The 21,914-nt window shown below is 39.9% G+C and overlaps 3 protein-coding genes, 1 non-coding gene and 1 pseudogene across 4 annotated transcripts in view; 2 read left to right on the forward strand and 3 right to left on the reverse strand.

Annotated features, from left to right (window-relative positions):
• Nucleotides 1–12,579, reverse strand: part of LOC108825193 (uncharacterized) — a 13,523-nt gene extending 944 nt beyond the window's left edge. The window contains exons 1-2 of the mRNA XM_018598519.2: nt 12,514–12,579; nt 12,327–12,431 (exon numbers count right to left, since the gene is read on the reverse strand). Of these exons, the coding sequence (XP_018454021.2) occupies nt 12,327–12,431; nt 12,514–12,579 (171 nt within the window). The remainder of the gene's footprint in view (nt 1–12,326; nt 12,432–12,513) is intronic.
• On the forward strand, nt 9,691–9,797 carry LOC130500504 (small nucleolar RNA R71). Its single transcript, XR_008939126.1, has one exon. It is a non-coding gene; the product is annotated as a small nucleolar RNA R71 (small nucleolar RNA).
• A 159-nt stretch (nt 12,580–12,738) lies between the features above and the next one.
• LOC108825653 (tetraspanin-10) lies at nt 12,739–14,837 on the reverse strand. Its single transcript, XM_018598980.2, has 11 exons — nt 14,681–14,837; nt 14,336–14,448; nt 14,185–14,239; nt 14,039–14,094; nt 13,927–13,974; nt 13,807–13,855; nt 13,639–13,722; nt 13,477–13,544; nt 13,262–13,387; nt 13,070–13,145; nt 12,739–12,983 (listed from the first exon to the last, which is right to left on the reverse strand). Exons 1-11 carry the CDS (start codon nt 14,732–14,734, stop codon nt 12,918–12,920), a joined length of 795 nt encoding a protein of 264 aa, XP_018454482.1. The 5' UTR covers nt 14,735–14,837; the 3' UTR covers nt 12,739–12,917.
• A 384-nt stretch (nt 14,838–15,221) lies between these two features.
• Nucleotides 15,222–16,761, reverse strand: LOC108824053 (ribulose-phosphate 3-epimerase, cytoplasmic isoform). The gene is made up of 7 exons (XM_018597383.2): nt 16,638–16,761; nt 16,421–16,425; nt 16,245–16,307; nt 16,047–16,153; nt 15,875–15,972; nt 15,709–15,801; nt 15,222–15,623 (listed from the first exon to the last, which is right to left on the reverse strand). The coding sequence occupies exons 1-7, from the start codon at nt 16,755–16,757 to the stop codon at nt 15,426–15,428; spliced, it is 684 nt and encodes a 227-aa protein (XP_018452885.1). The 5' UTR covers nt 16,758–16,761; the 3' UTR covers nt 15,222–15,425.
• A 3,030-nt stretch (nt 16,762–19,791) lies between these two features.
• On the forward strand, nt 19,792–20,066 carry LOC130500185 (uncharacterized; annotated as a pseudogene).
• The last annotated feature ends 1,848 nt before the right edge of the window (nt 20,067–21,914 follow it).

Consider the following 21,914-nt stretch of genomic DNA (forward strand, 5'->3'; position numbering starts at 1 on the left):
ACCTAGGGTATTTCATTGGGTGTTGAATTGGAGCCAAACAATTATTCAAAGCGCGATGAAGTGCTTTCTAGAACTCGGATCACTCAGGCTGGACACTCCACTGTCGTGGTAGTGATCGCTTTGCAGATCGATCTCACCACCTAACTGTCGTTGGGATGAGGATCGATTGCAAGCTTTAGAGAACAGGTCCGATCAGTTCACTTACCACCCTAATATCTACTTTCGCTGATTAGGGATACTAAGCTCATTCAATACATGTCAAGTTATCATCCTAAGCGGTTAACTAGGTGATGAACTAGTGATCTAACATCAAGTGATCAGTTTAATGAAAGCAGTAAGAACAGTATGAATGAAGAACAGTTATGGATCGCTTATCTATGTTTAGCTCATGTCTCAACACCCTAAAAACCCTAGGCGAGCAAGGTCACTACTCGATCATGATGCACATAAACAAAGACATAAATCCTGAAAAAATTGCATAAGAACAGAGTATGAAACAATAGGGTTCAGATGATCTTCTCTATGAGAGGATGGATTCTTCTCCCTTACAAGTTGCAGATCGCAATACTCAGTGTTCTCTTGTAAAAACTAGCGTAAGAAAAATAGAAAATAGATAGGTGGCGTTTTATATGGAGGCGCCAATCAGAAGAAAAGAGATTAGGGCAACAAGGCTTTAATTCCCGAAATAGGAGTTTCCATATTCGTCTGGAACAATCTCCGGATCACTCCGTCTGCTTGTTCCGCTTGAGAGAGAACAGTCTCGGGACTGTTCTCTTGAGTGTTCTCCGCAGGAATGCTCCAAAAGGACTTTTTTCATCAGGCACCTTCTCTTCTTTCTTCTGCTAACTCCAGACCTGTAAAAGGTCAAAAAGGACTAGACTGACACGAATTAGTGACTTGAAACAAATGAAAACATATATACAATGATGTGAAAAACACCATATATCATTCCCCCAGACTTAGATCCTTGTTTGTCCTCGAACAAGGCAAGTACCAAGAACAGGGAGAAAGGTTTGAAAGCGTGGGAACTCGCTTATTCTCAGCAACCATACTCTTACCACAAATCTCTGAACCATACAAGCTGTAGATTAGGACCACACACACTTACTGAGAACCCCCTGATCGCTGTTCGAAGATCGGCTCCTTACTCTACATCTTAACCTGAAAAGGCAACACTTTCGAGACAAAACTCCTTATGTTCAATTAAGATCAGCGTGAGCTTCTTGTCACAGGCTCTACTCAGAGAGAACGGGCTAGGTATAGAACAGGCTAACTTTTATGGTGGAGTTCAAGAGTTTAGGGTTTACCAAGAGCGGGTGCAGGATATCGCACAAAATGGTCGTGAGAGGACGGCTCCATTGAGGTCCACAGTCCTTACTCATCTCTGCTAATCGGACTGCTCTCCGATAGATCGATCATAAGACTGCTCTGCGCGATTCAACTTCCCTTCAGAACACTTCACTGAAACCACCATTACTTTCTCAACTTCCCCAGTGGCATGCATCATAGATTCTTCCCCTTCTCGTCACCAGTAAATCAAAGCAAAACATAAATTTTTTTTTTTTTTTTTTTTTTTTTTTTATATACTGAATTACAAAATGCTGGGGTGACGAGCAAGGAGGTAACAAGTGATGTACATGATGCCACTGGTGATTCATTCTGGACTGTTCTAGCCACTTACTTCTCGTTGTTCTCCATGGTATCGGAACAGGCACCTCGGTTGTTCCCTTTCGTGTTGAACAAGCACTCCGGTTGTTCTGCCTGCTTCCACTGTGTGAGCATTGATGAGTAAGAACTGCGTCGATCCTTTCCTCTCCGACCTTTTTGCACATATCTGCACATAAAGTACTAGAAAAGCAAATGCATGAGGGTGGAATTAAAGGTCAGGGTTCAAGGGGAACTAGCTAAAGATGAGCTAGCCACTCAGGAACAGCAAGAGGGATAAAAATCGGATAAGAAGTCCTGAGTGTAGTTCTCATTCTACCCTGATCTAGTGCCCATGACAAGAAGAATTAAAGTCCAGATTAGGTTCAGATAAAGTGGAGTTAAGTCTGCCCAGTGTAACCTGATCGGTATAGAACTTCTGGAGTGTCAAATGAGATAAGTCAGGGTGTTCCAGGTCCATGTGTGGGTCTTTCATCACTGCTAAGGTCACTGAATAAGAAGGTTAAAGCACGAGGTGGTTAAAGAGCATCACAAATAAGGTCCTGATTCCACAATAGTTTTGACTGACTCGATCCTAAAAACTGACTCGATAAACATAAAAATGACACAAGGACTGACTCAAAAAGCACACAAGCGAATATAGTACAATCGCTCCCCCAGACTTAGTTCACACCATCCCTGGTTGTGAAAATAAATCAGAGGAAGCTGAAACAAACCAAACAGAAGCAAATAACATGAAAAATAAATAGTTCAGATGGATAAGACAAGGGATAGAAATAGTCCTTTCGGACTCAGTCTGAATCGCCGCTACCGGAGTGACCAGCTGTCCTCCTGTTCCTCGGCAGTCTCACTCCTCCAGTCGATGTTCCTGCTTGTTCCTTGCCTGGGCGCCTTGTTCTCTGCGGTGTACGCTCCTCCTGGCCTCCAATGCAGCCGCCTGTGATCGCCCTGAGTATCCTCTTCATGAGGCTGTTGTTCTTCTTCTGGGAATCAACCATCCAGCGTCTGTAGGCGTGATCATCAGTCACATCGGTGAAGTCCTCCAAGTCATACTCACCATCAGCCGGTGGAGTCACATGCTCCACATCATCCATGTCTTCATCATCGTGCTGAACCGGTGCCTTCGGATCATCGCAGAGGTGCTCTTCATCGAGTGAGAACACAATGTTCTCCAAGGATAAGAAGTCTGTGAACCAGGCATAGGGAGCTTGCAGTACAGAGGGTTTCCTTCTTTATCCTGGAACTTGTAGGTGGTCTCGTCGCGCAGGATGTGGCATGCGATCAGGTAAGGAGTATCGATGTACTCCATCTCAGAGACGACCGTGTACGAGCTGAGGTTGATGTTGAAGCGCTGGAACAAGGGTGTGAGCAGACTGCCGCAACGATCCTTCTTATCATCAGTCCGAACAGTGTGTCCTTGCGGTCAGCGAACATGGAGATGAGATGAAACCCCGGGTTGGTCTTGACTTCCTGGATCGGGGTGATGTTCTCTCTGCGCATCTCGTCCTCAAGTCCCGTGTAGAGGACCTGGAGCTCTCCATTCGTGATCTTGGAGGTGTACTCCTTCGCGAACAGACATTGGACACAATCTTGGCGATGATCCGGATAGCAGGGTTCCGGATCTGCGACTGATAGGCCTTGCGAGAGGTGAACTTGCCGGCTGCAATGAGATCCCAAAAGGTGTCTGCCGGTTTGAACTTCCTTTCCACTGAAACCCCCTTTGGCGTGTCTGCAATCTCGAATAGCGAGTTCAGGTCGTCGAGAGAGATGGTGCAGAACTTGCCATCAGCCATGAAGGAGAAGAAGCAGTTCTCGTACGTAGGCGCATTGGGGTTCTGGTAAGTGATCTTGCATGTCGCGAGCACTTGCCTGACCAAGTCGGGGTAGAGAACCTGAGCCTGGTAGCAGAGAGGCATGATTCCCATAGCCTGCATCGTGTCGAACACCTCAGTGTCAAGGCCTAGATCGCCTAGTGTTTGCTGGTTCACGAACCGCGTGGGCAAGATCTCTGCTAGGAGGAGCTTGTGTATATCGCTGCCGACTCCTTGTCCCATCCCTCGACGTTGAAGTCAAGGAGCATCGGATCATTAAGGTCTATGGGCGCTCCCTCAGTCTTGTTCGGCCACGGGTACCCAGGTGGAGCACTCGCGGCTGGAGAAGCTGTGCTCTTGGTGGCTCTTGCGTTCCGCATCTTTGGAGGCATCTGCAAGACAAAAACGAAATCCCAATATCAGCACAGTTCGTTGGTTGTTCTAGAAACGATGGAACAATCCAATCTTCTTGTTCTACTCAAGTCCATCGATTACTAGACAACCTACACAAGCCTCAATCTCAACAGTAGAAAAAATCGCAAAAGGCAAACAAATCGGTTCCTCTTCCATTGAAAATCAATCATGAATTCAATCCTAGTAGCAAGTATACTATCAAGAGCTACAACCTAGGATGAAATCGCAAAGCATAAAGGAAAAAGAGGACCCAAGAAATCACTCCCAAATCGCGATTTGCATGCGCAAAAAAGGGGGAGTTCTTGTCCGATTACCTTGATTGGAGAGGTGATTCCTGCAAAACAACCCAATCTCAAGAGAATCCCAAGAGTTTAGAACAAAAATCGATGAAGAAAGAGAAGAGGTGAGTTTGCGATTTTAGGGTTCTGGGGGGGTGTGCGGCGAGAGAGATGAAGTGGGGAAGTGGAATGTTTGGTTTTTTAATAGCCAATCAAAACCGCTTCCCCCTTCCTTTTTTTTATTATATTATTATTTTTTTGGTTCGAGAACTTACCTGGGAACAATCGGCGGAACAACCGCTGGAGTGCTCTCCTGGAGTGATCTCGAATTTTCTTGATTTTTCAACCTGCAAGTTAGTTCCTAGAAAGAAAAAGACAAAAAGAAAACAATATTTTACACTCACCAGTGGGTTGCCTCCCACCAAGCGCTTGTTTTCTGTCACTAGCTTGACTTCAATGAGCCGATTAGGCTTGAGGGGGATCGCTTAAGGGTATCTCTACACCTTCAGCGATTGTTGTGTCAGCAAGATATGGCTTGAGACGCTGACCATTGACAACAAATTCTCCTCCTCTTGTGTCCAGCAACACAACAGCTCCATAGGGGCGAACCTCCTTAATGGTGAAAGGTCCAGACCATCTAGATTTAAGCTTTCCAGGGAACAGCTTAACCCGTGAATTGAAGAGTAAAACCTGATCGTTCGGAGCAAAGCTTCTGCTGATGATCCGCTTGTCGTGGAACGCCTTGGTCTTTTCCTTGTAGATCTTAGAACTCTCATAGGCCAGATGCCTGATCTCCTCCAACTCGTGGATCTGAATGGTTCGCCTCTCCTTGGCAGGTTTGAGATCGAAGTTGAGTAGTTTGACAGCCCAAGCCGCCTTGTACTCTAGCTCAACAGGTAGGTGGCATGCCTTGCCATAGACCAGATGATATGGGGTGGTCCCTAAAGGGGTCTTGTAGGCTGTTCTGTATGCCCAGAGAGCATCGTCAAGCTTAAGGGACCAATCCTTGCGGGTGGTGTTGACAGTCTTCTGCAGGATGTTCTTGATCTCCCTATTTGAAACTTCCACTTGACCACTTGTTTGAGGATGGTAGGCGGTTGCAACCTTGTGTTTCACACCATTCTTGCTCAGCAACCCTTGGAACAACTTGTTGATAAAGTGAGTTCCACCATCGCTTATAACCACTCTAGGCACTCCAAATCTTGGGAAGATGATGGAGGTGAACATCTTGGTTACAACTCGCGCATCATTGGTTGGACTAGCAATCGCTTCTACCCACTTTGAGACATAGTCCACAGCAACTAGGATGTACTCATTCTTGTGAGAGACTGGGAAAGGTCCCATGAAATCGATCCCCCAGCAATCGAACACTTCAACTTCCAAGATGTAGTTCTGAGGCATCTCGTTTCTCTTGCTTATACTCCCCATCCTTTGGCAGGAATTACATCGGGATATGAAGGCGTGAGCATCTCTGAACATAGTGGGCCACCAAAAACCCGCTTGGAGGATCTTGGAAACAGTCTTGAAGGTGGCAAAGTGACCTGCATAAGAGGAACCATGGCAGTGGTGAAGGATCCCTGGAATATCAGCCTCTGGAACACATCTCCTGAAGATCCCATCCTTGCCTTGCCGATAGAGATACGGCTCATCCCAGAAGTAGTGCCTCGCCTCCCTTAGAAATTTCCTCTTCTCATTCCCAGTGAACCTCAAAGGCTCTTTCTCAGCTGCCAAGAAGTTGGCAATCTCAGCAAACCATGGAAGGTTCGGGTACTCCTTCTGGATCACTGCAACGAATGCTCCTTCTACGCGAGAACAGTCCTTAATGGCAGGTGACAACTGCTCCATGTTGCGCAGATCAATCGCATTGACGTACTCCATTGGTTGTTCCACATCAAGAACTGTCTCATCTGACACTTTCATCCTGGAGAGATGATCTGCCACTCCATTATCAACCCCCTTCTTGTCTCTTATCTCTAGATCGAACTCTTGGAGCAAGAGAATCCATCTTAGGAGCCGCGGTTTAGCATCCTTCTTCGTGAGCAGGTACTTGAGAGCCGCGTGGTCTGTGTGCACAATCACCTTTGATCCAACCAGATAGGATCTGAACTTCTCAAAAGCGAACACGATGGCAAGGAGCTCCTTCTCTGTGGTTGCGTATCGGCATTGAGCTTCATCTAAAGTTCTGCTTGCATAGTAGATCACGTGAAGCTTCTTGTCTTTACGCTGTCCAAGGACTGCTCCCACTGCAAAATCACTTGCATCTGTCATGATCTCAAAAGGGAGATCCCAGTCTGGAGGTTGGACAACTGGTGCACTGACTAGAGCTCCCTTGATCGTGTGGAATGCGGCTAAGCAGTCACTGTCAAAGGCAAACTGAGCTTCCTTGCAGAGCAACCGAGTGAGTGGTCTCGCGATCTTAGAGAAGTCTTGGATGAACCTCCTGTAGAAACCAGCGTGTCCCAAGAAACTCCTGATTCCCTTCACTGAAGTTGGTGGTTGCAGACTCATCATGACCTCGATCTTTGCCTTGTCCACCTCAATGCCTTTCTCGGATATCTTGTGTCCCAGAACAATCCCATCTCTCACCATGAAGTGGCATTTCTCCCAGTTCAGCACCAAATGCTTCTCCTCGCATCGCTTCAGTACCCTGCACAAATTTGACAAACAGACATGAAAGGAGCTTCCATAGACGCTGAAATCGTCCATGAAAACCTCCATTATGTCTTCGATCAGATCAGTAAAAATCGACATCATGCATCGCTGGAAGGTCGCTGGAGCATTGCACAAGCCGAAGGGCATCCTCCTGTATGCATATGTTCCATAAGGGCATGTGAACGTCGTCTTCTCCTGATCATCTGGGTGGATGGGGATCTGAAAGAAACCTGAATAACCATCTAAAAAGCAATAGTAAGGGTGGTTAGCCAATCTCTCAAGCATTTGATCAATAAAAGGAAGTGGGAAGTGATCCTTACGAGTCGCAGCATTCAATTTACGAAAATCAATGCACATGCGATGACCAGTAACTGTTCTAGTGGGGATCAATTCATTCTTTTCATTTGTTATAACAGTGATCCCACCTTTCTTAGGTACTACATGCACAGGACTAACCCACTTACTATCAGAGATCGCATAGATCACACCTGCTTCTAGAAGTTTCATTATCTCTTTCTTTACAACATCTTTTAGATTCGGGTTTAACCTCCTCTGATGTTCTACAGAAGTCATCGATTCATCTTCCAGGTGTATTCTATGCATGCACAGATCAGGTGAAATGCCAGGTATGTCAGCTAGAGAATAACCTAAAGCCTTACGATATTTTCTCAGCTCACACAAAAGCAGAGCAGTCTCTGCATTGTTCAGGTCAGCATTCACAATGACAGGATATGTGGAGTTGGGTCCAAGAAATGCATACCTGAGTCCCTTGGGAAGGGATTTGAGCTCTACCTTTGGAGCTTTCAGCTCGCTCCATGAGTCATCGGTCTGAGCTGCCGGAACAGACGGGTTCTGAGGCGCGGTTGTTCCAGTCGCTGTGCTGGACTCACTGTTCTCCCCCAGACTTAGATTCGCCACCATTCTCTCAATACTCCTGGCTGAATCCAGGAATTTGGCATAGGCATCAGCATCAACACTCTCTAAGCTCTGCTCGGCTTCAGCTCTGACTAAGGCGAGCTCAAGTGGATCCTCGGTGAGAATCTCCTCGATCATTCCTTCATGCGGCTCTAGGGGATCACCATCTTCCTGGACAGTGAAGGTTTGTCCATCCAGCATCGGCTTCTTGAGCATCTGATCCATCTCAAACTTCATCACAATATCTCCAAGGTGGAGATCGATCTTCCCTTGTCGGACATCAATGATAGCTCCAACAGTGCAGAGGAATGGTCTGCCTAGGATCAGGGGATCATTGGAGTCTTCCTCGACTTCCAGAACAACGAAATCGGCAGGAACAATTGTATTCCCAACCAGAACTTGAAGATCTTCGAGGATTCCAACTGGAGACTTCACAGATCGATCAGCAAACACTAGTGACATCCTGGTAGGCTTGAAGTCCGTGTATCCAAGGCGCTTAGCCACAGTATATGGCATGAGATTTATGCTCGACCCTAGATCGACGAGTGAGCATGAGAAGAGTGTTCTGCCAATCTGAACCGAGAGAACAAATTTTCCCGGATCACCCAACTTCTTAATCCTTCTGTTCTGGAGCACCGCACTGCACTCCTTAGAGACAATCATGAACTCGCTGTCATCAGATATCTTCCCAGAGATCAATCCCTTGACGAAGCTACGCATGGATGGTATCATCTGGATCGCACTCATCAGAGGGAGCTTGACAGTTAGGTCTTCCAGCATCTTCCTGCACTTCATCTCTTCCTTATCCTTGCGCGTAGCCTTAGCTGGAACAGGGTAGGGCACTTTCGGTACATACTGACGAGCAGGAGAAGGTGCTGCAGTCGGTGGAACAACCCCAGCGGGTCGCTCTGCTTCAGGCGGAACAGTCTCAGTACGTTGTTCTGCGTCTTCCTCATCTGTGGGTACAGCCTTAGAAGGCTGATCCGACTCCTTCTGCTTCCCTTTCTCAGCCGATGTGAATCTTCTGGGGTCTAGATCAGGCAGTTGCTTTCCACTCCTCAAACCTACTGCATTGCACTCCTTGGGGTTCTTGTCTGTTTTCCCAGGTGGAGAACTATGATTGGAACTCTAAGCTGCGCTGTCTCTTCACGTTCTCAGCAGTCTGAGCAATCTGAATATCCATCTGCCTCATATGGCTTGAGACATTGTCATACTTCACACTCAGGTCATTGAACATATGATTCATCCTGGTGTTGATGTCGTTTGTGACCTGATTCAGTGCTTTCCCTTGGATCTGCTGTCCTTGGAGCAGCTGGCTCATCATATTGGCGAGGCTCTTCATGTCATCATGCGGAGCAGTCTGAGTCGGTTGTGGAGCTTGCTGATTAACCGGTTGTTTCTGGCTGTGGAACTGAGCATTCTGAGCTGGGTTAAGGACAAAGGTTCTTCCCTGATTTCCATAAGGCCTTTGGTATCCACTGTTCTGACCATGGTTCCCTTGAGCTTTATCGTCTGGTTTAGGGGCATTGAACAGGTGGGGATTGTTCCTCACGTTAGGGTTCGGGTGATAGTTCTTGAACTGCCATCCTTGCCCATTCACATAACTCACTTCATGCTGATTCTCAGCCGACTGATCCACCTCTGATGTGCCTTCCGCGGTAGCTTTATCCTGTGGGGATTCTTCCATGATGAAGACCTGGTTCTGGTTACTCTTAATCAGCTGATCGACCTTGGCAGAGAGCTCATCAATCTTGCTGTTGTCGATGCTCTTCACCTTCTGAGTGCGATCAGTTTCGCGGTTATTGTCAGCTGAGCTTGAGGCCATGTTCTCAATCAACTCGAATGCACCTCGAGTGGACTGAGTCATGAAGTCTCCCTTACTGGCTGAGTTCAAAGCGTTCCTGTACTCCCAGCCTACTCCATCGTAGAACACTCCCAGCAGATAGTCTTCCTCAAAACCGTGATGTGGGCACTCTCTGCGGTAGACATTGAATCGCTCCCAAGCATCACAGAACGGCTCGTCCACCAATTGTTTGAAGGTCACGATCTTCTGTCTCAGAGCTGCTGTCTTCGATTTCGTGTAGAAGTGACTTAAGAAAGCCTCTCGGACTTGTTCCCAAGTGGTGAGTGATCCGGTGGGTAGTGAATCAAGCCAGCGAGCAGCTTTCCCATCGAGAGAGAAAGGGAACAGAGTACACTTGATGTAATCGGGTGGTACTCCATTCGCTTTAGTGAAACCACACATCTTCTCAAAGTGCTCGATGTGGTCCATCGGTATCTCAGCAGGAAGCCCATTGAAGATCTTCCTTTGCACTAGACTTATCAAGGCTGGCTTGATCTCGAAGTCCTGTCTAGTGCACGGTGGAGGGGTTATGGCAGATCGCGTAGCAGGCAGATTACGCAGTAAGTTTCTCTGGCCGATCTGGACCACTTCCTCCTGTTGGTTCTGCTGGTTCGCAGCATTCAGAGCAGCTTGCTCGGCAGCAGCTTGCTGCGCTTGGATCGTTTGCTGCATCTGCTGCATCTGCTGTTGCATGAGTGCAAACGCAGCAGTGAGATCATCTGGATGATCACCCATGTTGGTGTTCGTTGATCTCGGCTGTTGACGGTTCTGTCGTTCCAATCTCGCTAGTTCCTCGTTGGTAAGCTGATGCAATGGTCCTTGTGCGTTGCTCCGAGTATGTCTACTGGTCATGCACCTGGATCATCAGCTGAAACAAAGAAAATAACACGAGTTAGATATCTTAGACTAGATATGAAACCGAAAATTAGAGGTAAAAAATCTGGTCCCCGTCGCAACGGCGCCAAAACTTGATACACTAAAAATGAATCCTTGCTACTGCCAAGTTAACAGTTGCAATTGTAGTACTTAAGATTCAAATCCAGAGGACCAGTCTACACTCTAGTTCTATAAGTTTCAGAATCAAGCTAAGAAGAAGATATGATTTGGTTGAAATAGGCGATAGTAAACAAGCAAAATAAACACGAGATTGATTCTGTTAAACAAGAGCTAGCCTAGGGTATTTCATCGGGTGTTGAATTGGAGCCAGACAATTATTCAAGCGCGATGAAGTGCTTTCTAGAACTCGGATCACTCAGCTGGAACACTCCACTGTCGTGGTAGTGATCGCTTTGCAGATCGATCTCACCACCTAACTGTCGTTGGGATGAGGATCGATTGCAAGCTTTAGAGAACAGGTCCGATGAGTTCACTTACCACCCTAATATCTACTTTCGCTGATTAGGGATACTAAGCTCATTCAATACATGTCAAGTTATCATCCTAAGCGGTTAACTAGGTGATGAACTAGTGATCTGACATCAAGTGATCAGTTTAATGAAAGCAGTAAGAACAGTATGAATGAAGAACAGTTATGGATCGCTTATCTATGTTTAGCTCATGTCTCAACACCCTAAAAACCCTAGGCGAGCAAGGTCACTACTCGATCATGATGCACATAAACAAAGACATAAATCCTGAATAAAATTGCATAAGAACAAAGTATGAAACAATAGGGTTCAGATGATATTCTCTATGAGAGGATGGATTCTTCTCCCTTACAAGTTGCAGATCGCAATACTCAGTGTTCTCTTGTAAAAAACTAGCGTAAGAAAAATAGAAAATAGATAGGTGGCGTTTTATATGGAGGCGCCAATCAGAAGAAAAGAGATTAGGGCAACAAGGCTTTAATTCCCGAAATAGGAGTTTCCATATTCGTCTGGAACAATCTCCGGATCACTCCGTCTGCTTGTTCCGCTTGAGAGAGAACAGTCTCGGGACTGTTCTCTTGAGTGTTCTCCGCATGAATGCTCCAAAAGGACTTCTTTTCATCAGGCACCTTCTCTTCTTTCTTCTGCTAACTCCAGACCTGTAAAAGGTCAAAAAAGACTAGACTGACACGAATTAGCGACTGGAAACAAATAAAAACATATATACAATGATGTGAAAAACACCATATATCACATATGTTCTATTCTATTTATATTTTAATTTGTATATTCTCATAAGGTGAAAGAATTATGTTTATATATTTATAATTTTGTCTTTTTATGTTATTTACTATCTATAAAATACATATGAACATTTAAAATATTTGTAGATGTCGAACATATAAACACATTATACTTTGTAATATAATATGTTATTTGATAATTTCATTATGTACTATTCTATTTAGTTTATTCTATACTATTCATTCATTCAGTCTATTCCGTTATATTCATTTTGTTGTTGATGTGGTAATCAATACCACCGTACATTTTGTGTTTTCTCCTTTTGTTTAACTGGGAACCGGCTTAAAACAAGGATAAAACCGGGAAAATTTTGAATAAATGCTATGAAATTATATTATGTCAACATCAATGTTACTTACCTAATTTATAGTTGAAAAATAGCTATTACACAGATAAGCCCAAAAAAAATCTTTTCAAAAAAAAAGAAAGAAAGAAAAGAATTATGCTTAAAGAAAACACATAAGAAGAAGATGAGAACTTGTTGACACGAGAGTATTTTCTTTTGAAAAGTAAAAAATCTAAGCAAATTAAATGATAGCTACAAAGTAAAAAAAAAAAAAGTAAAATGAAAACATACGATCTCACTTGTGTTGGATAGAACCTCCACGAGAAAGCCATAGACGACTAGACTTAATATTAGTAGACTTCGGCCTTCATCCACCACTTCGTTAGCTTCTTCATCCTACAAAACGTTTTGGAAACATAATAAGTAAACAAAACTAGTAACTGGCTTGGATTATATATTACACAAAGAGTAATCGCACCTCATAAGACGTTCTTAATCGTTGGTATAATAAGTTTACGGTTCTAACTCCCGGAGCCATTGCCATCACTTGAAGTTGTAATAGCTACACGTTCTTTCGCCTCTTTTTTCTTCTTTGTATCTGATCTGGTTGCCAAGCCACTGCTAGTGTCCAGATGATTTGCCTGGTGGCGAATATTTGATGTATACATATGACAAATTTTATATTTATAACAGTGATGAATAAAAAAAACTAGACTTTTGTAAAACTCCCATCAAATTTTTCATGTATTAAATCCATCTGTCTCAGTTCATTGATTACAAAGAGTTAAAAAGAATGAAGAGAAGTGGTTGTTCTTGTGCCTTCTCTAGCCAATCTCCTCATGTAAACCATTCACCAGCATAGAATGAGCAAAGCTTCAGCTTCTAAGCTTTTGACCGGTAACTAGCAGCATTCCTTCTCGCGCAGCACCCAACAAAGTACACAATTGACTGTTTTGGAAGAGAGGTTTTTCTTGTTAATAAATTTCTTAAAAAAGACCAAAACTTGGATTCTTTGTGTTTAGTAATGTCTTTACCAAGATAAGGAACAGAACAACATTGAACATTGCAACAAGTCTCCACTCGGTCTTCATGTACTGAGCTACTCCAGCTCTGCAGTTATTTTAATCAAAATGGAAAAGAACAATTAGTTCCAATCTGAAAACTTAATGACACAGTTGTATGTATAGAAAATTAGCTTTTCTAGAGGAAGTTGAATAGCTCTCTACTTGCAAGAATCACAGTTGTAGCACTTGACGGTCCTCGAATTCTTGTAAAGCTTACAATCTTTGTTAGAACTTATTGAATGAAAGCTCAAGTCATAGTAAGAACCATTCACCGCAGGATAACCACACCTTTTGCAACAACAAACACACACAACAAACACTGAGATAGTTACAATATAATTTGGCAAGGTATAGAAACATTCGATAAACAACATTACTCAGATGGTGGTCGACAGCATCCAGCTTCTATCGGGGTTAACTCTGCAGATTTCAACTGTTTGATGGTCTGAACACAACAAAAAGAAAAATCAAGAATATTCAAAACATTATCAGGGCCAAAGGCATTATTTAAATTAGCAGAAAGGTACTACTAGATAGACCTTGTATTTCTTTGAGAGCTTCCTGCATTGCTCGGATTTAACAAGACAGCTCTTGAGTCTTTTCCAGTGATTGGTGTTGTTAAGCTGAAACATTGACAAAGAAATTTAGAAACCTGAATGAAATTTTCCATACCACAGTGAATTGATTTACTACATAATAATACATACCTGTTTTAGAAACCATGAGCTGTAATCATTCAGCTTATACTCCTTGTACCTAAGATAAAAAATCTCTTCTGCTGTATCAGAATAGGTATCTGATGACACATGGAAGAAGAAACAGGTTACCTTAAACCAGGGTTGGTATGCCCTGACCCGTTGTTTGTAACAATGAACCTGTAAGAGAAGAATGAATCAAGTAGATCTCCATATGATTCAAATAACAGGCTAAAAGACTTACGCTAATACTGTAAAGACAAGAATGGCGATCAAAACGATCAGGAGCACAACAAGATACTTCAAAAGGAGGAATCATCATCATGTCAAGGAAAGATCTAAAATCCAGTAACAGAAGAAGAACACAGCAAAAGAGAAAGTGAAGGATACAATCCAAAGAAGCGCCACGCTTCTCTTGCAGGCGCCAAGAAATCCGATTATGGATCTGAAAGAAAAAAATACATTCAAATTTTAGATGAACAAGTAGGAAAAGACATTAACTAAAAAAACCGTTGTTGTGTTGTTGTGTAAAAACTCTCACATGAGGAAGATGAAACCACCGAGAGCTAGGACAGGAAAAGTAAGAGACCTTCTGCATCCATCATTGTGTGTACTCATCCACACCCCAAATATTATCACTGCCAAAGCCAATAGCTTCAACCCACACAAAGACTATTACTATAGAGTTGCCAGAAACAAAGAATCAAAAGAGTCGAAACTTTCAACACATCAATGCAGTGGGAATTTTCAGTAGATTGGATAGAACCATAACCTAAGTAAAGTTGTACGGAAACCAAGAATCTAATTCCAGTGAAAGAGAATTAAATTGCTGGTTTGAGAAAGAGAAACTAATAAGTGAAGAAAAAGAAGAAGAAGAAGGTCTGACCATAGTAAAAAGATTGACCCATCTGATAACGAAAGTGCTTGTGCCCATACCCATTTTATCTCTTCAAGCTTCCTGCTTCTAAAATAGGAAACTTCTCCAAAGAATGAGTCACGAAATGAAAGAGAAAGATGCAAATGAGTGAGTGAATTCAAACTGCTTGTGGGTCTTTTAATCCAAAAAGAAGGAAAATAGATTGAGGGGTACTTTAGTCAATCTAAAAAACAGCTTATGATGCTTTGGTTTCAGTTTATCGATGATGGAGTTTAAGGACAGACACGCCACGACAGACGAGTAGGAAGAAACATTAAGAGAGAGAGAGGCAGTGATGAGAGGTCAATGTACAAACGTATACGTTTGACTCGTGCCAAAATCTTAAGAGAATTTTTGTTCTTTTCATAAAGTTTCGTTTCGAATTTTTAAAAATCTGCAGTGATTATTAAATTCGAATGCGTATTTACTTTTTCAGAACATAGATTTATTTGTCTTGTAAATATTACCACTCAATAAAGTTATCGTAACCTCGAGTTAATAGATCAACAAGTAGTGCTCCAACGGCTCAGATTTACCATTTTAGGAAACATTCTTTAAAGTATGACCAAGTTTGCTTGACAATACGAAAACATTCCATTACACAAGCGCAAATATCAAACTACCAACAAGTGTTTGAACGATTCTTTTTGTATGTTTTCACCTCTTATTATTGCTTTTGGTGGGTGCATAAATATTAGAAACGGGCAGTGCACTCTCAGGTGGTGGCTTGGGCTTTCTCGACACTGGTCCGCAAAAGGGAAATGACTTCCCCTGGCTCCGGAGCTCCAAACACTGAACTTCCAGCAACGATACAGTTGGCCCCTGCTGCAGCCGCTGCTTCTATAGTCGATGGGCCTAACCCTCCATCCACCTCAATATCAAGTGTTGGATACTTCTGCCTCAGTGCCCGGACCTATCCCCCAAAATATACACATCATTAAAACCGAGGTTACAAGGGAGTTTCAGTAAGCAAATGGTATTAGAAACATTAAACCAACCTTGTCCATCATGCTGGGCATGAACTTCTGGCCTCCAAATCCAGGCTCCACTGTCATCACTAGAACCATTTCCACCGGAGTTTCCCCTTCAACCTGGTCACATAGTACGTGTCAAGCTTGACATAACCCGATTTGATCACACTACTCAAGCAAAAGATTCATTTACCAGAGGATAGACTTCCTCAACAGGTGTTCCGGGCTTTAGAGCCACACCTGGCCTCATCCCTGCAGACTTAACCTTCCTCACAAGTTCTTGCCAATTCTCTGAAAATACAATACAAGTAATCAAATATCATTAAGATTCATCTTATCTAACGTTGTGAAGATTAAGAGCTTACCTTTGGCAACCTCAACGTGGAATGTGAAACCAGAAGCCCCAGCTTTACCCATCTGCTCCACGTAATCCATGGGGTTCGTCACCATTAGGTGGCAATCAAGATATGCACTGTCATCATCAAGGTCAAGGGGACATCAGTTCACTTAAACAACAACATATGTCAGATATTAAATTCAAAGGGAAAGAATCTCGTAATTACTTTGTGTGCTTTCTCAAACTCTCGATGACAGGAGCACCAATGGTTAGGTTCGGGACAAAATGCCTGTTTTTGAGTAACACAGAGTTATACACCCGAGTATCTTGAAACAAGGTTAGCCCTTTTAACCAAGCCATATGCTAATATGTAAAAACACAGCTAAGACAATAAAATGTTACCCGTCCTGCAAATGAAATAACAGGGAAGGTAATAAGTATAAAACAAAGGAAAGGTTATGTATCATTTTTAGTCCATAACAACGAAAAATCAGTTTTCTTGTTTTATACTAAGAGCAGATACAATATGATTAATTAGGTACAATCTGGAAATTTATCATATCAAAGTGAAAGCCTTTTTCATAGTCAGATTTGTAGAGAAGCAGACGAAGGTAGTTACCATGATGTCCATGTGAAGCCAGTCAGCGCCCAAATCAACCATCCGCTTGGCCTCTGCCGCTAGATTTGCAAAGTCCGAAGACAGCATTGATGGAGCTATCTTTGTCGACACCACCACCATCTTTCTTGATTTCGACTATGGATTTGAGAACTGAGAAAAAAAAATTAAATTTATGAACAGAAGGGCTTTGATTAACTTCAGAAACAAGATTTTTCAAGCAACACTGGCCAATAGATCCAATTAAACAAACAACATGAATTTTAAGACAGAACAGAAAACTATTCATCTGCATGTGATAAATGAAGCCAAAACAAAAAAAAAAACAAAGAACGAGTTTTGGTCAGTGGAGACTTTTCAAGAACATTTGTACTTGGATTGGGGTTTCTAAGTTGACAAAACTGAATCAAAAATTCGAGAGATTCGCTAGGGTTTCGTTTCGAGACTAGAGCTGATTCATAATGAAATCACAACAAAAAATCACAGTATTTTTAGAGAAACATTAACCTAATAATACATCCCAGAAGCTCCAACTGGAGAAGAACGAATCCCATATCCATAAATCGCAAACTGAAATTCATCAACTAACTTAGAGAGTAAGAAAATTGCAAAAGTACCTACTGATAGTGGATTGAACAAGAAGAAGAGGAAGTGCGATTCCGACAACGTCTCGATCTTGCAGAGAATACTAATCTGGTTTCGGGGTTTTTGTTCTTTTTTCTTTGTCAAAGTTCTTTTTCTCCTTTTATATTATTATTATATTAAAAAAATCATGACAACTTTTTTTTTATTTTATGTTACCTTTATCCCTTCATTTTTAAAAGAGTAAACAATACATAGGTGAACAATACACCTCTTTGAAGAGATATTGTAGCGGTCTTTAAAACACGGTTTACTTTTCACTTTTCACTTTAGTCTTTATATTTATATATGTTTAATGATTGTGTACTTCTTATTTTGCATTTTACTATTATAATTATATTGACACTTAAATATTATAATTGTGGTCTTATAAAATTATTTTTAAATAATAATAATATATTAATAAATATTATATACCAATATATACTAACATTAATAAAAATATAATATAAACATATTATTTCACACAATGTATTTCAAAAAATTTACACAAATGCAAAATTATAATACAATCATAATATTTCACATCAAAATAAAAGTTACATAAACTGAAATATTACAAATTAAGATATATCTTACAATACTAATTTAAGGTAAATCCATAAGATGAAATATTACACACTAAATTATGTCAATACCATGTTATAATATGGGTTTATTGTTAATTTATAAAATTTTAGTAACTATAATGAACTATTACTGAAATTGAGGACTAAAATGTAAATATAAGCTTTTAAAAGACAAAAATTTGAAGGTCATTATTGGAGAATCACCCCTTGAGCTCTTTCTTTTAAGGGAGGACCCCACAAAAAATGAAAAGCTTGTTGGAGATGCTCTTAAAGACTCTCGGACCCGAAAATCCCAATAGAAATGACCCGAAAATACAGGTTTGGATGCACATATGTGTCCATACTAAAGTACCTATTGGATCTTTTTTTCTTTAGATATGTAGGTTTGGGTTATACCTGAATGGGTATTTGAAGTATCCAAAGCTTATTGTATATATTAAGAATATTTGGGTATTTTTGTATATATTTGGTATTTATAATATTTTTAAGTTATGGATTCAGTTTTCGGATATAGTTTTGGGTTTGAGAGAAAAATTTTGATTTTAAAAAAACATAATTTGGATATTTGAGTAAAATTTCGAGTATTTTTGATTTTTAGATCAAATTTAAGGTAAATTTTCAGATATTTAAATATATTTTGGGTACTTTTGTTAGGCTTTTTGATAATCTATTTTTTTAGGTTTTCAAATTTAATTTGAGTATTTCGAATTTTTCGGATCTTAAATATCTAAACTGATCCGAACATAAACTAAATTGAAACATTCTCTAAACAAGATTCTCCAATAACATTGTCGTCTAGCCTTTCATATGATCCATGTTATTTTGATCTAAATTGGAGTTAATAGTTTTTGAATATGGATATATAAATGTAGATCAGCTGATTATGATTTCATTAATGGGGCATCGTAAAGTTTTGTTTATGTAATTTTTTTTGTCTTTTTTTTGTTTTTATTGTGTCAGCTTGTTTATGTAATTTAGTTAAGGATTTTTAATGTTACAATCCTTGGAATAAGTTTGTTTCGGATAAGAACCTTCCAATTAAGTAGAGAAACTTCCAAAACTACCATATTTCTACTACCACTTTTCATTTTTACTTTAACCACATTAAACATTTATTTTTAAAGTGATAAATAGATATTTATAATTCTATGATTAATTAATCTACACATAGAGTTTACAGTTGAGGAGAGGAATTTTGGAATCTGGGTTTAAGATTTTAATAAACTTATAAATAAATTCCTATTTTTCAAAAAAAAGATTAAAAAGGAATTTTTAAGTTGCTAAGAGAAAATTTGCCAAAAAAATCAAAATTTTATATGAAAAGTTAGATTTTGAATTTTTTTTAATTTTAAAAATAATTACTTATATTTTTATATCTACAAAAAGGGTATAAGAATCTTTTGATTCTTTAGTGACTAATGTATTTTTGAAAATATCTCTTTAATAAAGATAAACATGATTAATAATACCAATATTGTGGTATAAGTGAAAATTTTCTAATTAAATATTTAACAGAAAACTTCCAAAACTAACTTTATTTAATGAATTAGACATTCTGTCTACGGTGCCGGTCAAAAGCACCACTATGACTGATAAAACTTTAGTTTATGTGTTCTTACACTAATTAAACATAGTTGAGGAGTTTTACTATTAAATATCTAAAAAAATCCAAAATATAATAAAACTATGTTAAATTGACTTAAATTTTCAATTAGCATTTTAAAATAAAACTGTAAATATATAAGCCTGATTTATTTTAAAATCAACATTATATATGTATACATTAAAATGTAAAAAACCCAGAAAATATAGTAAAAATTATCGAAACAGAGGATTAGAGCCAAAACAACTTTAATCCCCTTAGAGAACTAGAGCAATATTTCATGCTACCTGTCTTCGCTTGAGAGTGGTTCACTTCACCAACTTTTTTGCCTCCAAAATGGCGAATGAAGAACCAATATCGCATCACTACCAACAAATATCTATGCTACCCGCCGGCTAGAGGTCAAAATTGTACATCCTGGACGGATATAGCCCTCTAGCTTAACAAGAGGAAGAAGACATTCATGTTCATCCGTCTGGTCTCAGCAGCTGGAACTGGGTTCTTCTATGTCAAGAGAAAGAGTAGCAAGGGGCTTCTTGAGAAGCTTGAGTTCCGCAAGTACGATACTCGTGTCAACCGCCATGTCCTCTTCACCGAGCAGAAGATGAAGTGACTCAAAACTCGAAGATGAAGTGACTTCAACAAGAGGAAGAAGACGTTCAGAGATATCTATGCTACCCGCCGGCTATTGATCTCCAAGATTCACGAGTCGCCGGTTTTATATATTATGTTTTGTTTTATCAGTGAAAAGAGGTCAAGAAATTCAATATTATTTTTTCATCTATTTATATCTAATTTTATTTACAAAATTTGTTTGTTAAATTTTTCTTTATATTTGTATAATCTCAATTGAGAACAAAATCAGTTTTAATCTCAATTTCTCTCTCACTTTAGATCTTTAGTTTTTCTTTATTTCTGTCGATGATCTGGATGCATTCCATATCTTGTCTTTCTTACATTTCCATCCAGATCCGCTTTTATGTTGGTGACCTAGTGTATGTTTGAATGTCTTTGCATGTTGATTTTGAGTCCTCTTTGGATCTTCCCTGGTTCAATCTTTGGTATTTCTTGTTTTCTCATGAGTGGTCGAATCCCAGGTTTGTTTAAATTTGCTCATTATCTTTTTGCTTCTCCGTCATGGCCTCTTCCGGTTAATGGCTTAGGAAAACTTGTTAAAGTTTTAATGTGTTGGTGTATGAAGTTGTGATCTCTTTTTGCATGTGTATTCACTATACGAGTTTTCGCTGTTGTTGGTTTGGCGGCCATGTGTTGGCTCCCTCCATTGTCTCACCCAGAACTTCTATGTCGAAAACTGGTTGCAAGGTTGTTCTATGATTATGGGTTGAGACAATTCCTCTCATGCCCCTATTCTCATTTCTTAATCTTTTTTTTTTCATTCCTTAATCTTTATTAAACAGTTTTTTTTCTTTTAATTTTATATGTCAAACGAAAAATCACAAAATTAATTGGAAACGTGAATATTTTTTATTTGATTTATAGAATTTGATAAAAATATTTCAAAAATTAAAAAAAAACTGTTTTTACATTTTCACGAAAATCATCAAAATATGATTAAAATGATTTTAAAATATTTTTTTTTTCAATTTTGAAAGGTATGGAAGTTAAATATTTTCTCACGGGTTTACTAATCCATAGGGGGTTTAGGGTTTAATTTTGAAGAGGAAGGAGGATTTGATTTGGAATTTTGGATTTTAATCAAAAATAAAATTATGGAAAAGGGACATAGGAGATCAAGCGAGGGCATAGGAGATTGTCTCTAGAAAAATAGGGGTATGGGAAAAGTTGACTCTTATGAGTTTCAACATCTGTCTATGGTTAATCTATTTAGGGGTATGTTGAATTAATTATCTTTATACTTGTATTTATGGTTCATTTTATGAAGCCCAAACTAAAGCCCAAGTTTATTATCCATTTGAAACTTTTGTAGCCCATGTAACTAGGATTTCTAGATTATTATATATGATGTAATGTATTTTGATGAATGTAACCTTGGCTGCTACAAGCAGCTTCTCCTCTTCTTATTTTGAATGAAATATTGTGTCTTTTAGCTCTTGCAGACAAACTCAAAGTTTTTCCATTTCTTGTTCTTTGCATTTCAATAAGGCTTTAACAAGTTATTCTATTTATGTCTTAATAAAGCTTTTTGAGCATTTTCTACAAATGTTATCATGGTATCGGAGGTCAAGGGAGTAAATCTTTGGCTCTATGGGGTTTATTACACTCTTTTCTACTCAAGAAAGGAAACCGGTTCATGGGTTTTATTTATGGGAGAATTGGAAAAAAAGAGACACTTTAAACTTTTGTTTGTCCATTTAGGACTTTTTATATTTTTGACAATTTTGACATGTTTTACCCTTCGTTTATGAAAAAAATAGTAAACATAACTTTAAAAATGTCAAAAAATATGAAAAGGATTGGAAACAAAGGTATGATAATTTATATGTT

Source organism: Raphanus sativus, chromosome 9 (assembly GCF_000801105.2).
Source record: "Raphanus sativus cultivar WK10039 chromosome 9, ASM80110v3, whole genome shotgun sequence".
NCBI classification, from domain to species: Eukaryota; Viridiplantae; Streptophyta; class Magnoliopsida; order Brassicales; family Brassicaceae; genus Raphanus; species Raphanus sativus.

Excerpts from the sequence above, each read along its gene's own strand:
- LOC108825653 (XM_018598980.2), bottom strand. The coding sequence starts at position 14,734 with ATGGGTATGGGCACAAGCACTTTCGTTATCAGATGGGTCAATCTTTTT. Across the intron at positions 13,146-13,261 it reads TACAACTGTGATTCTTGCAA|AGCTGGAGTAGCTCAGTACA; the intron begins GTAGAGAGCTAT and ends AAATAACTGCAG. Across the intron at positions 12,984-13,069 it reads TTGTTCTGTTCCTTATCTTG|TCAATTGTGTACTTTGTTGG; the intron begins GTAAAGACATTA and ends CTTCCAAAACAG.
- LOC108824053 (XM_018597383.2), bottom strand. The coding sequence starts at position 16,757 with ATGGTGGTGGTGTCGACAAAGATAGCTCCATCAATGCTGTCTTCGGAC. Across the intron at positions 15,802-15,874 it reads TTGAGGAAGTCTATCCTCTG|GTTGAAGGGGAAACTCCGGT; the intron begins GTAAATGAATCT and ends CTATGTGACCAG. Across the intron at positions 15,624-15,708 it reads TGCCCAGCATGATGGACAAG|GTCCGGGCACTGAGGCAGAA; the intron begins GTTGGTTTAATG and ends TTTGGGGGATAG.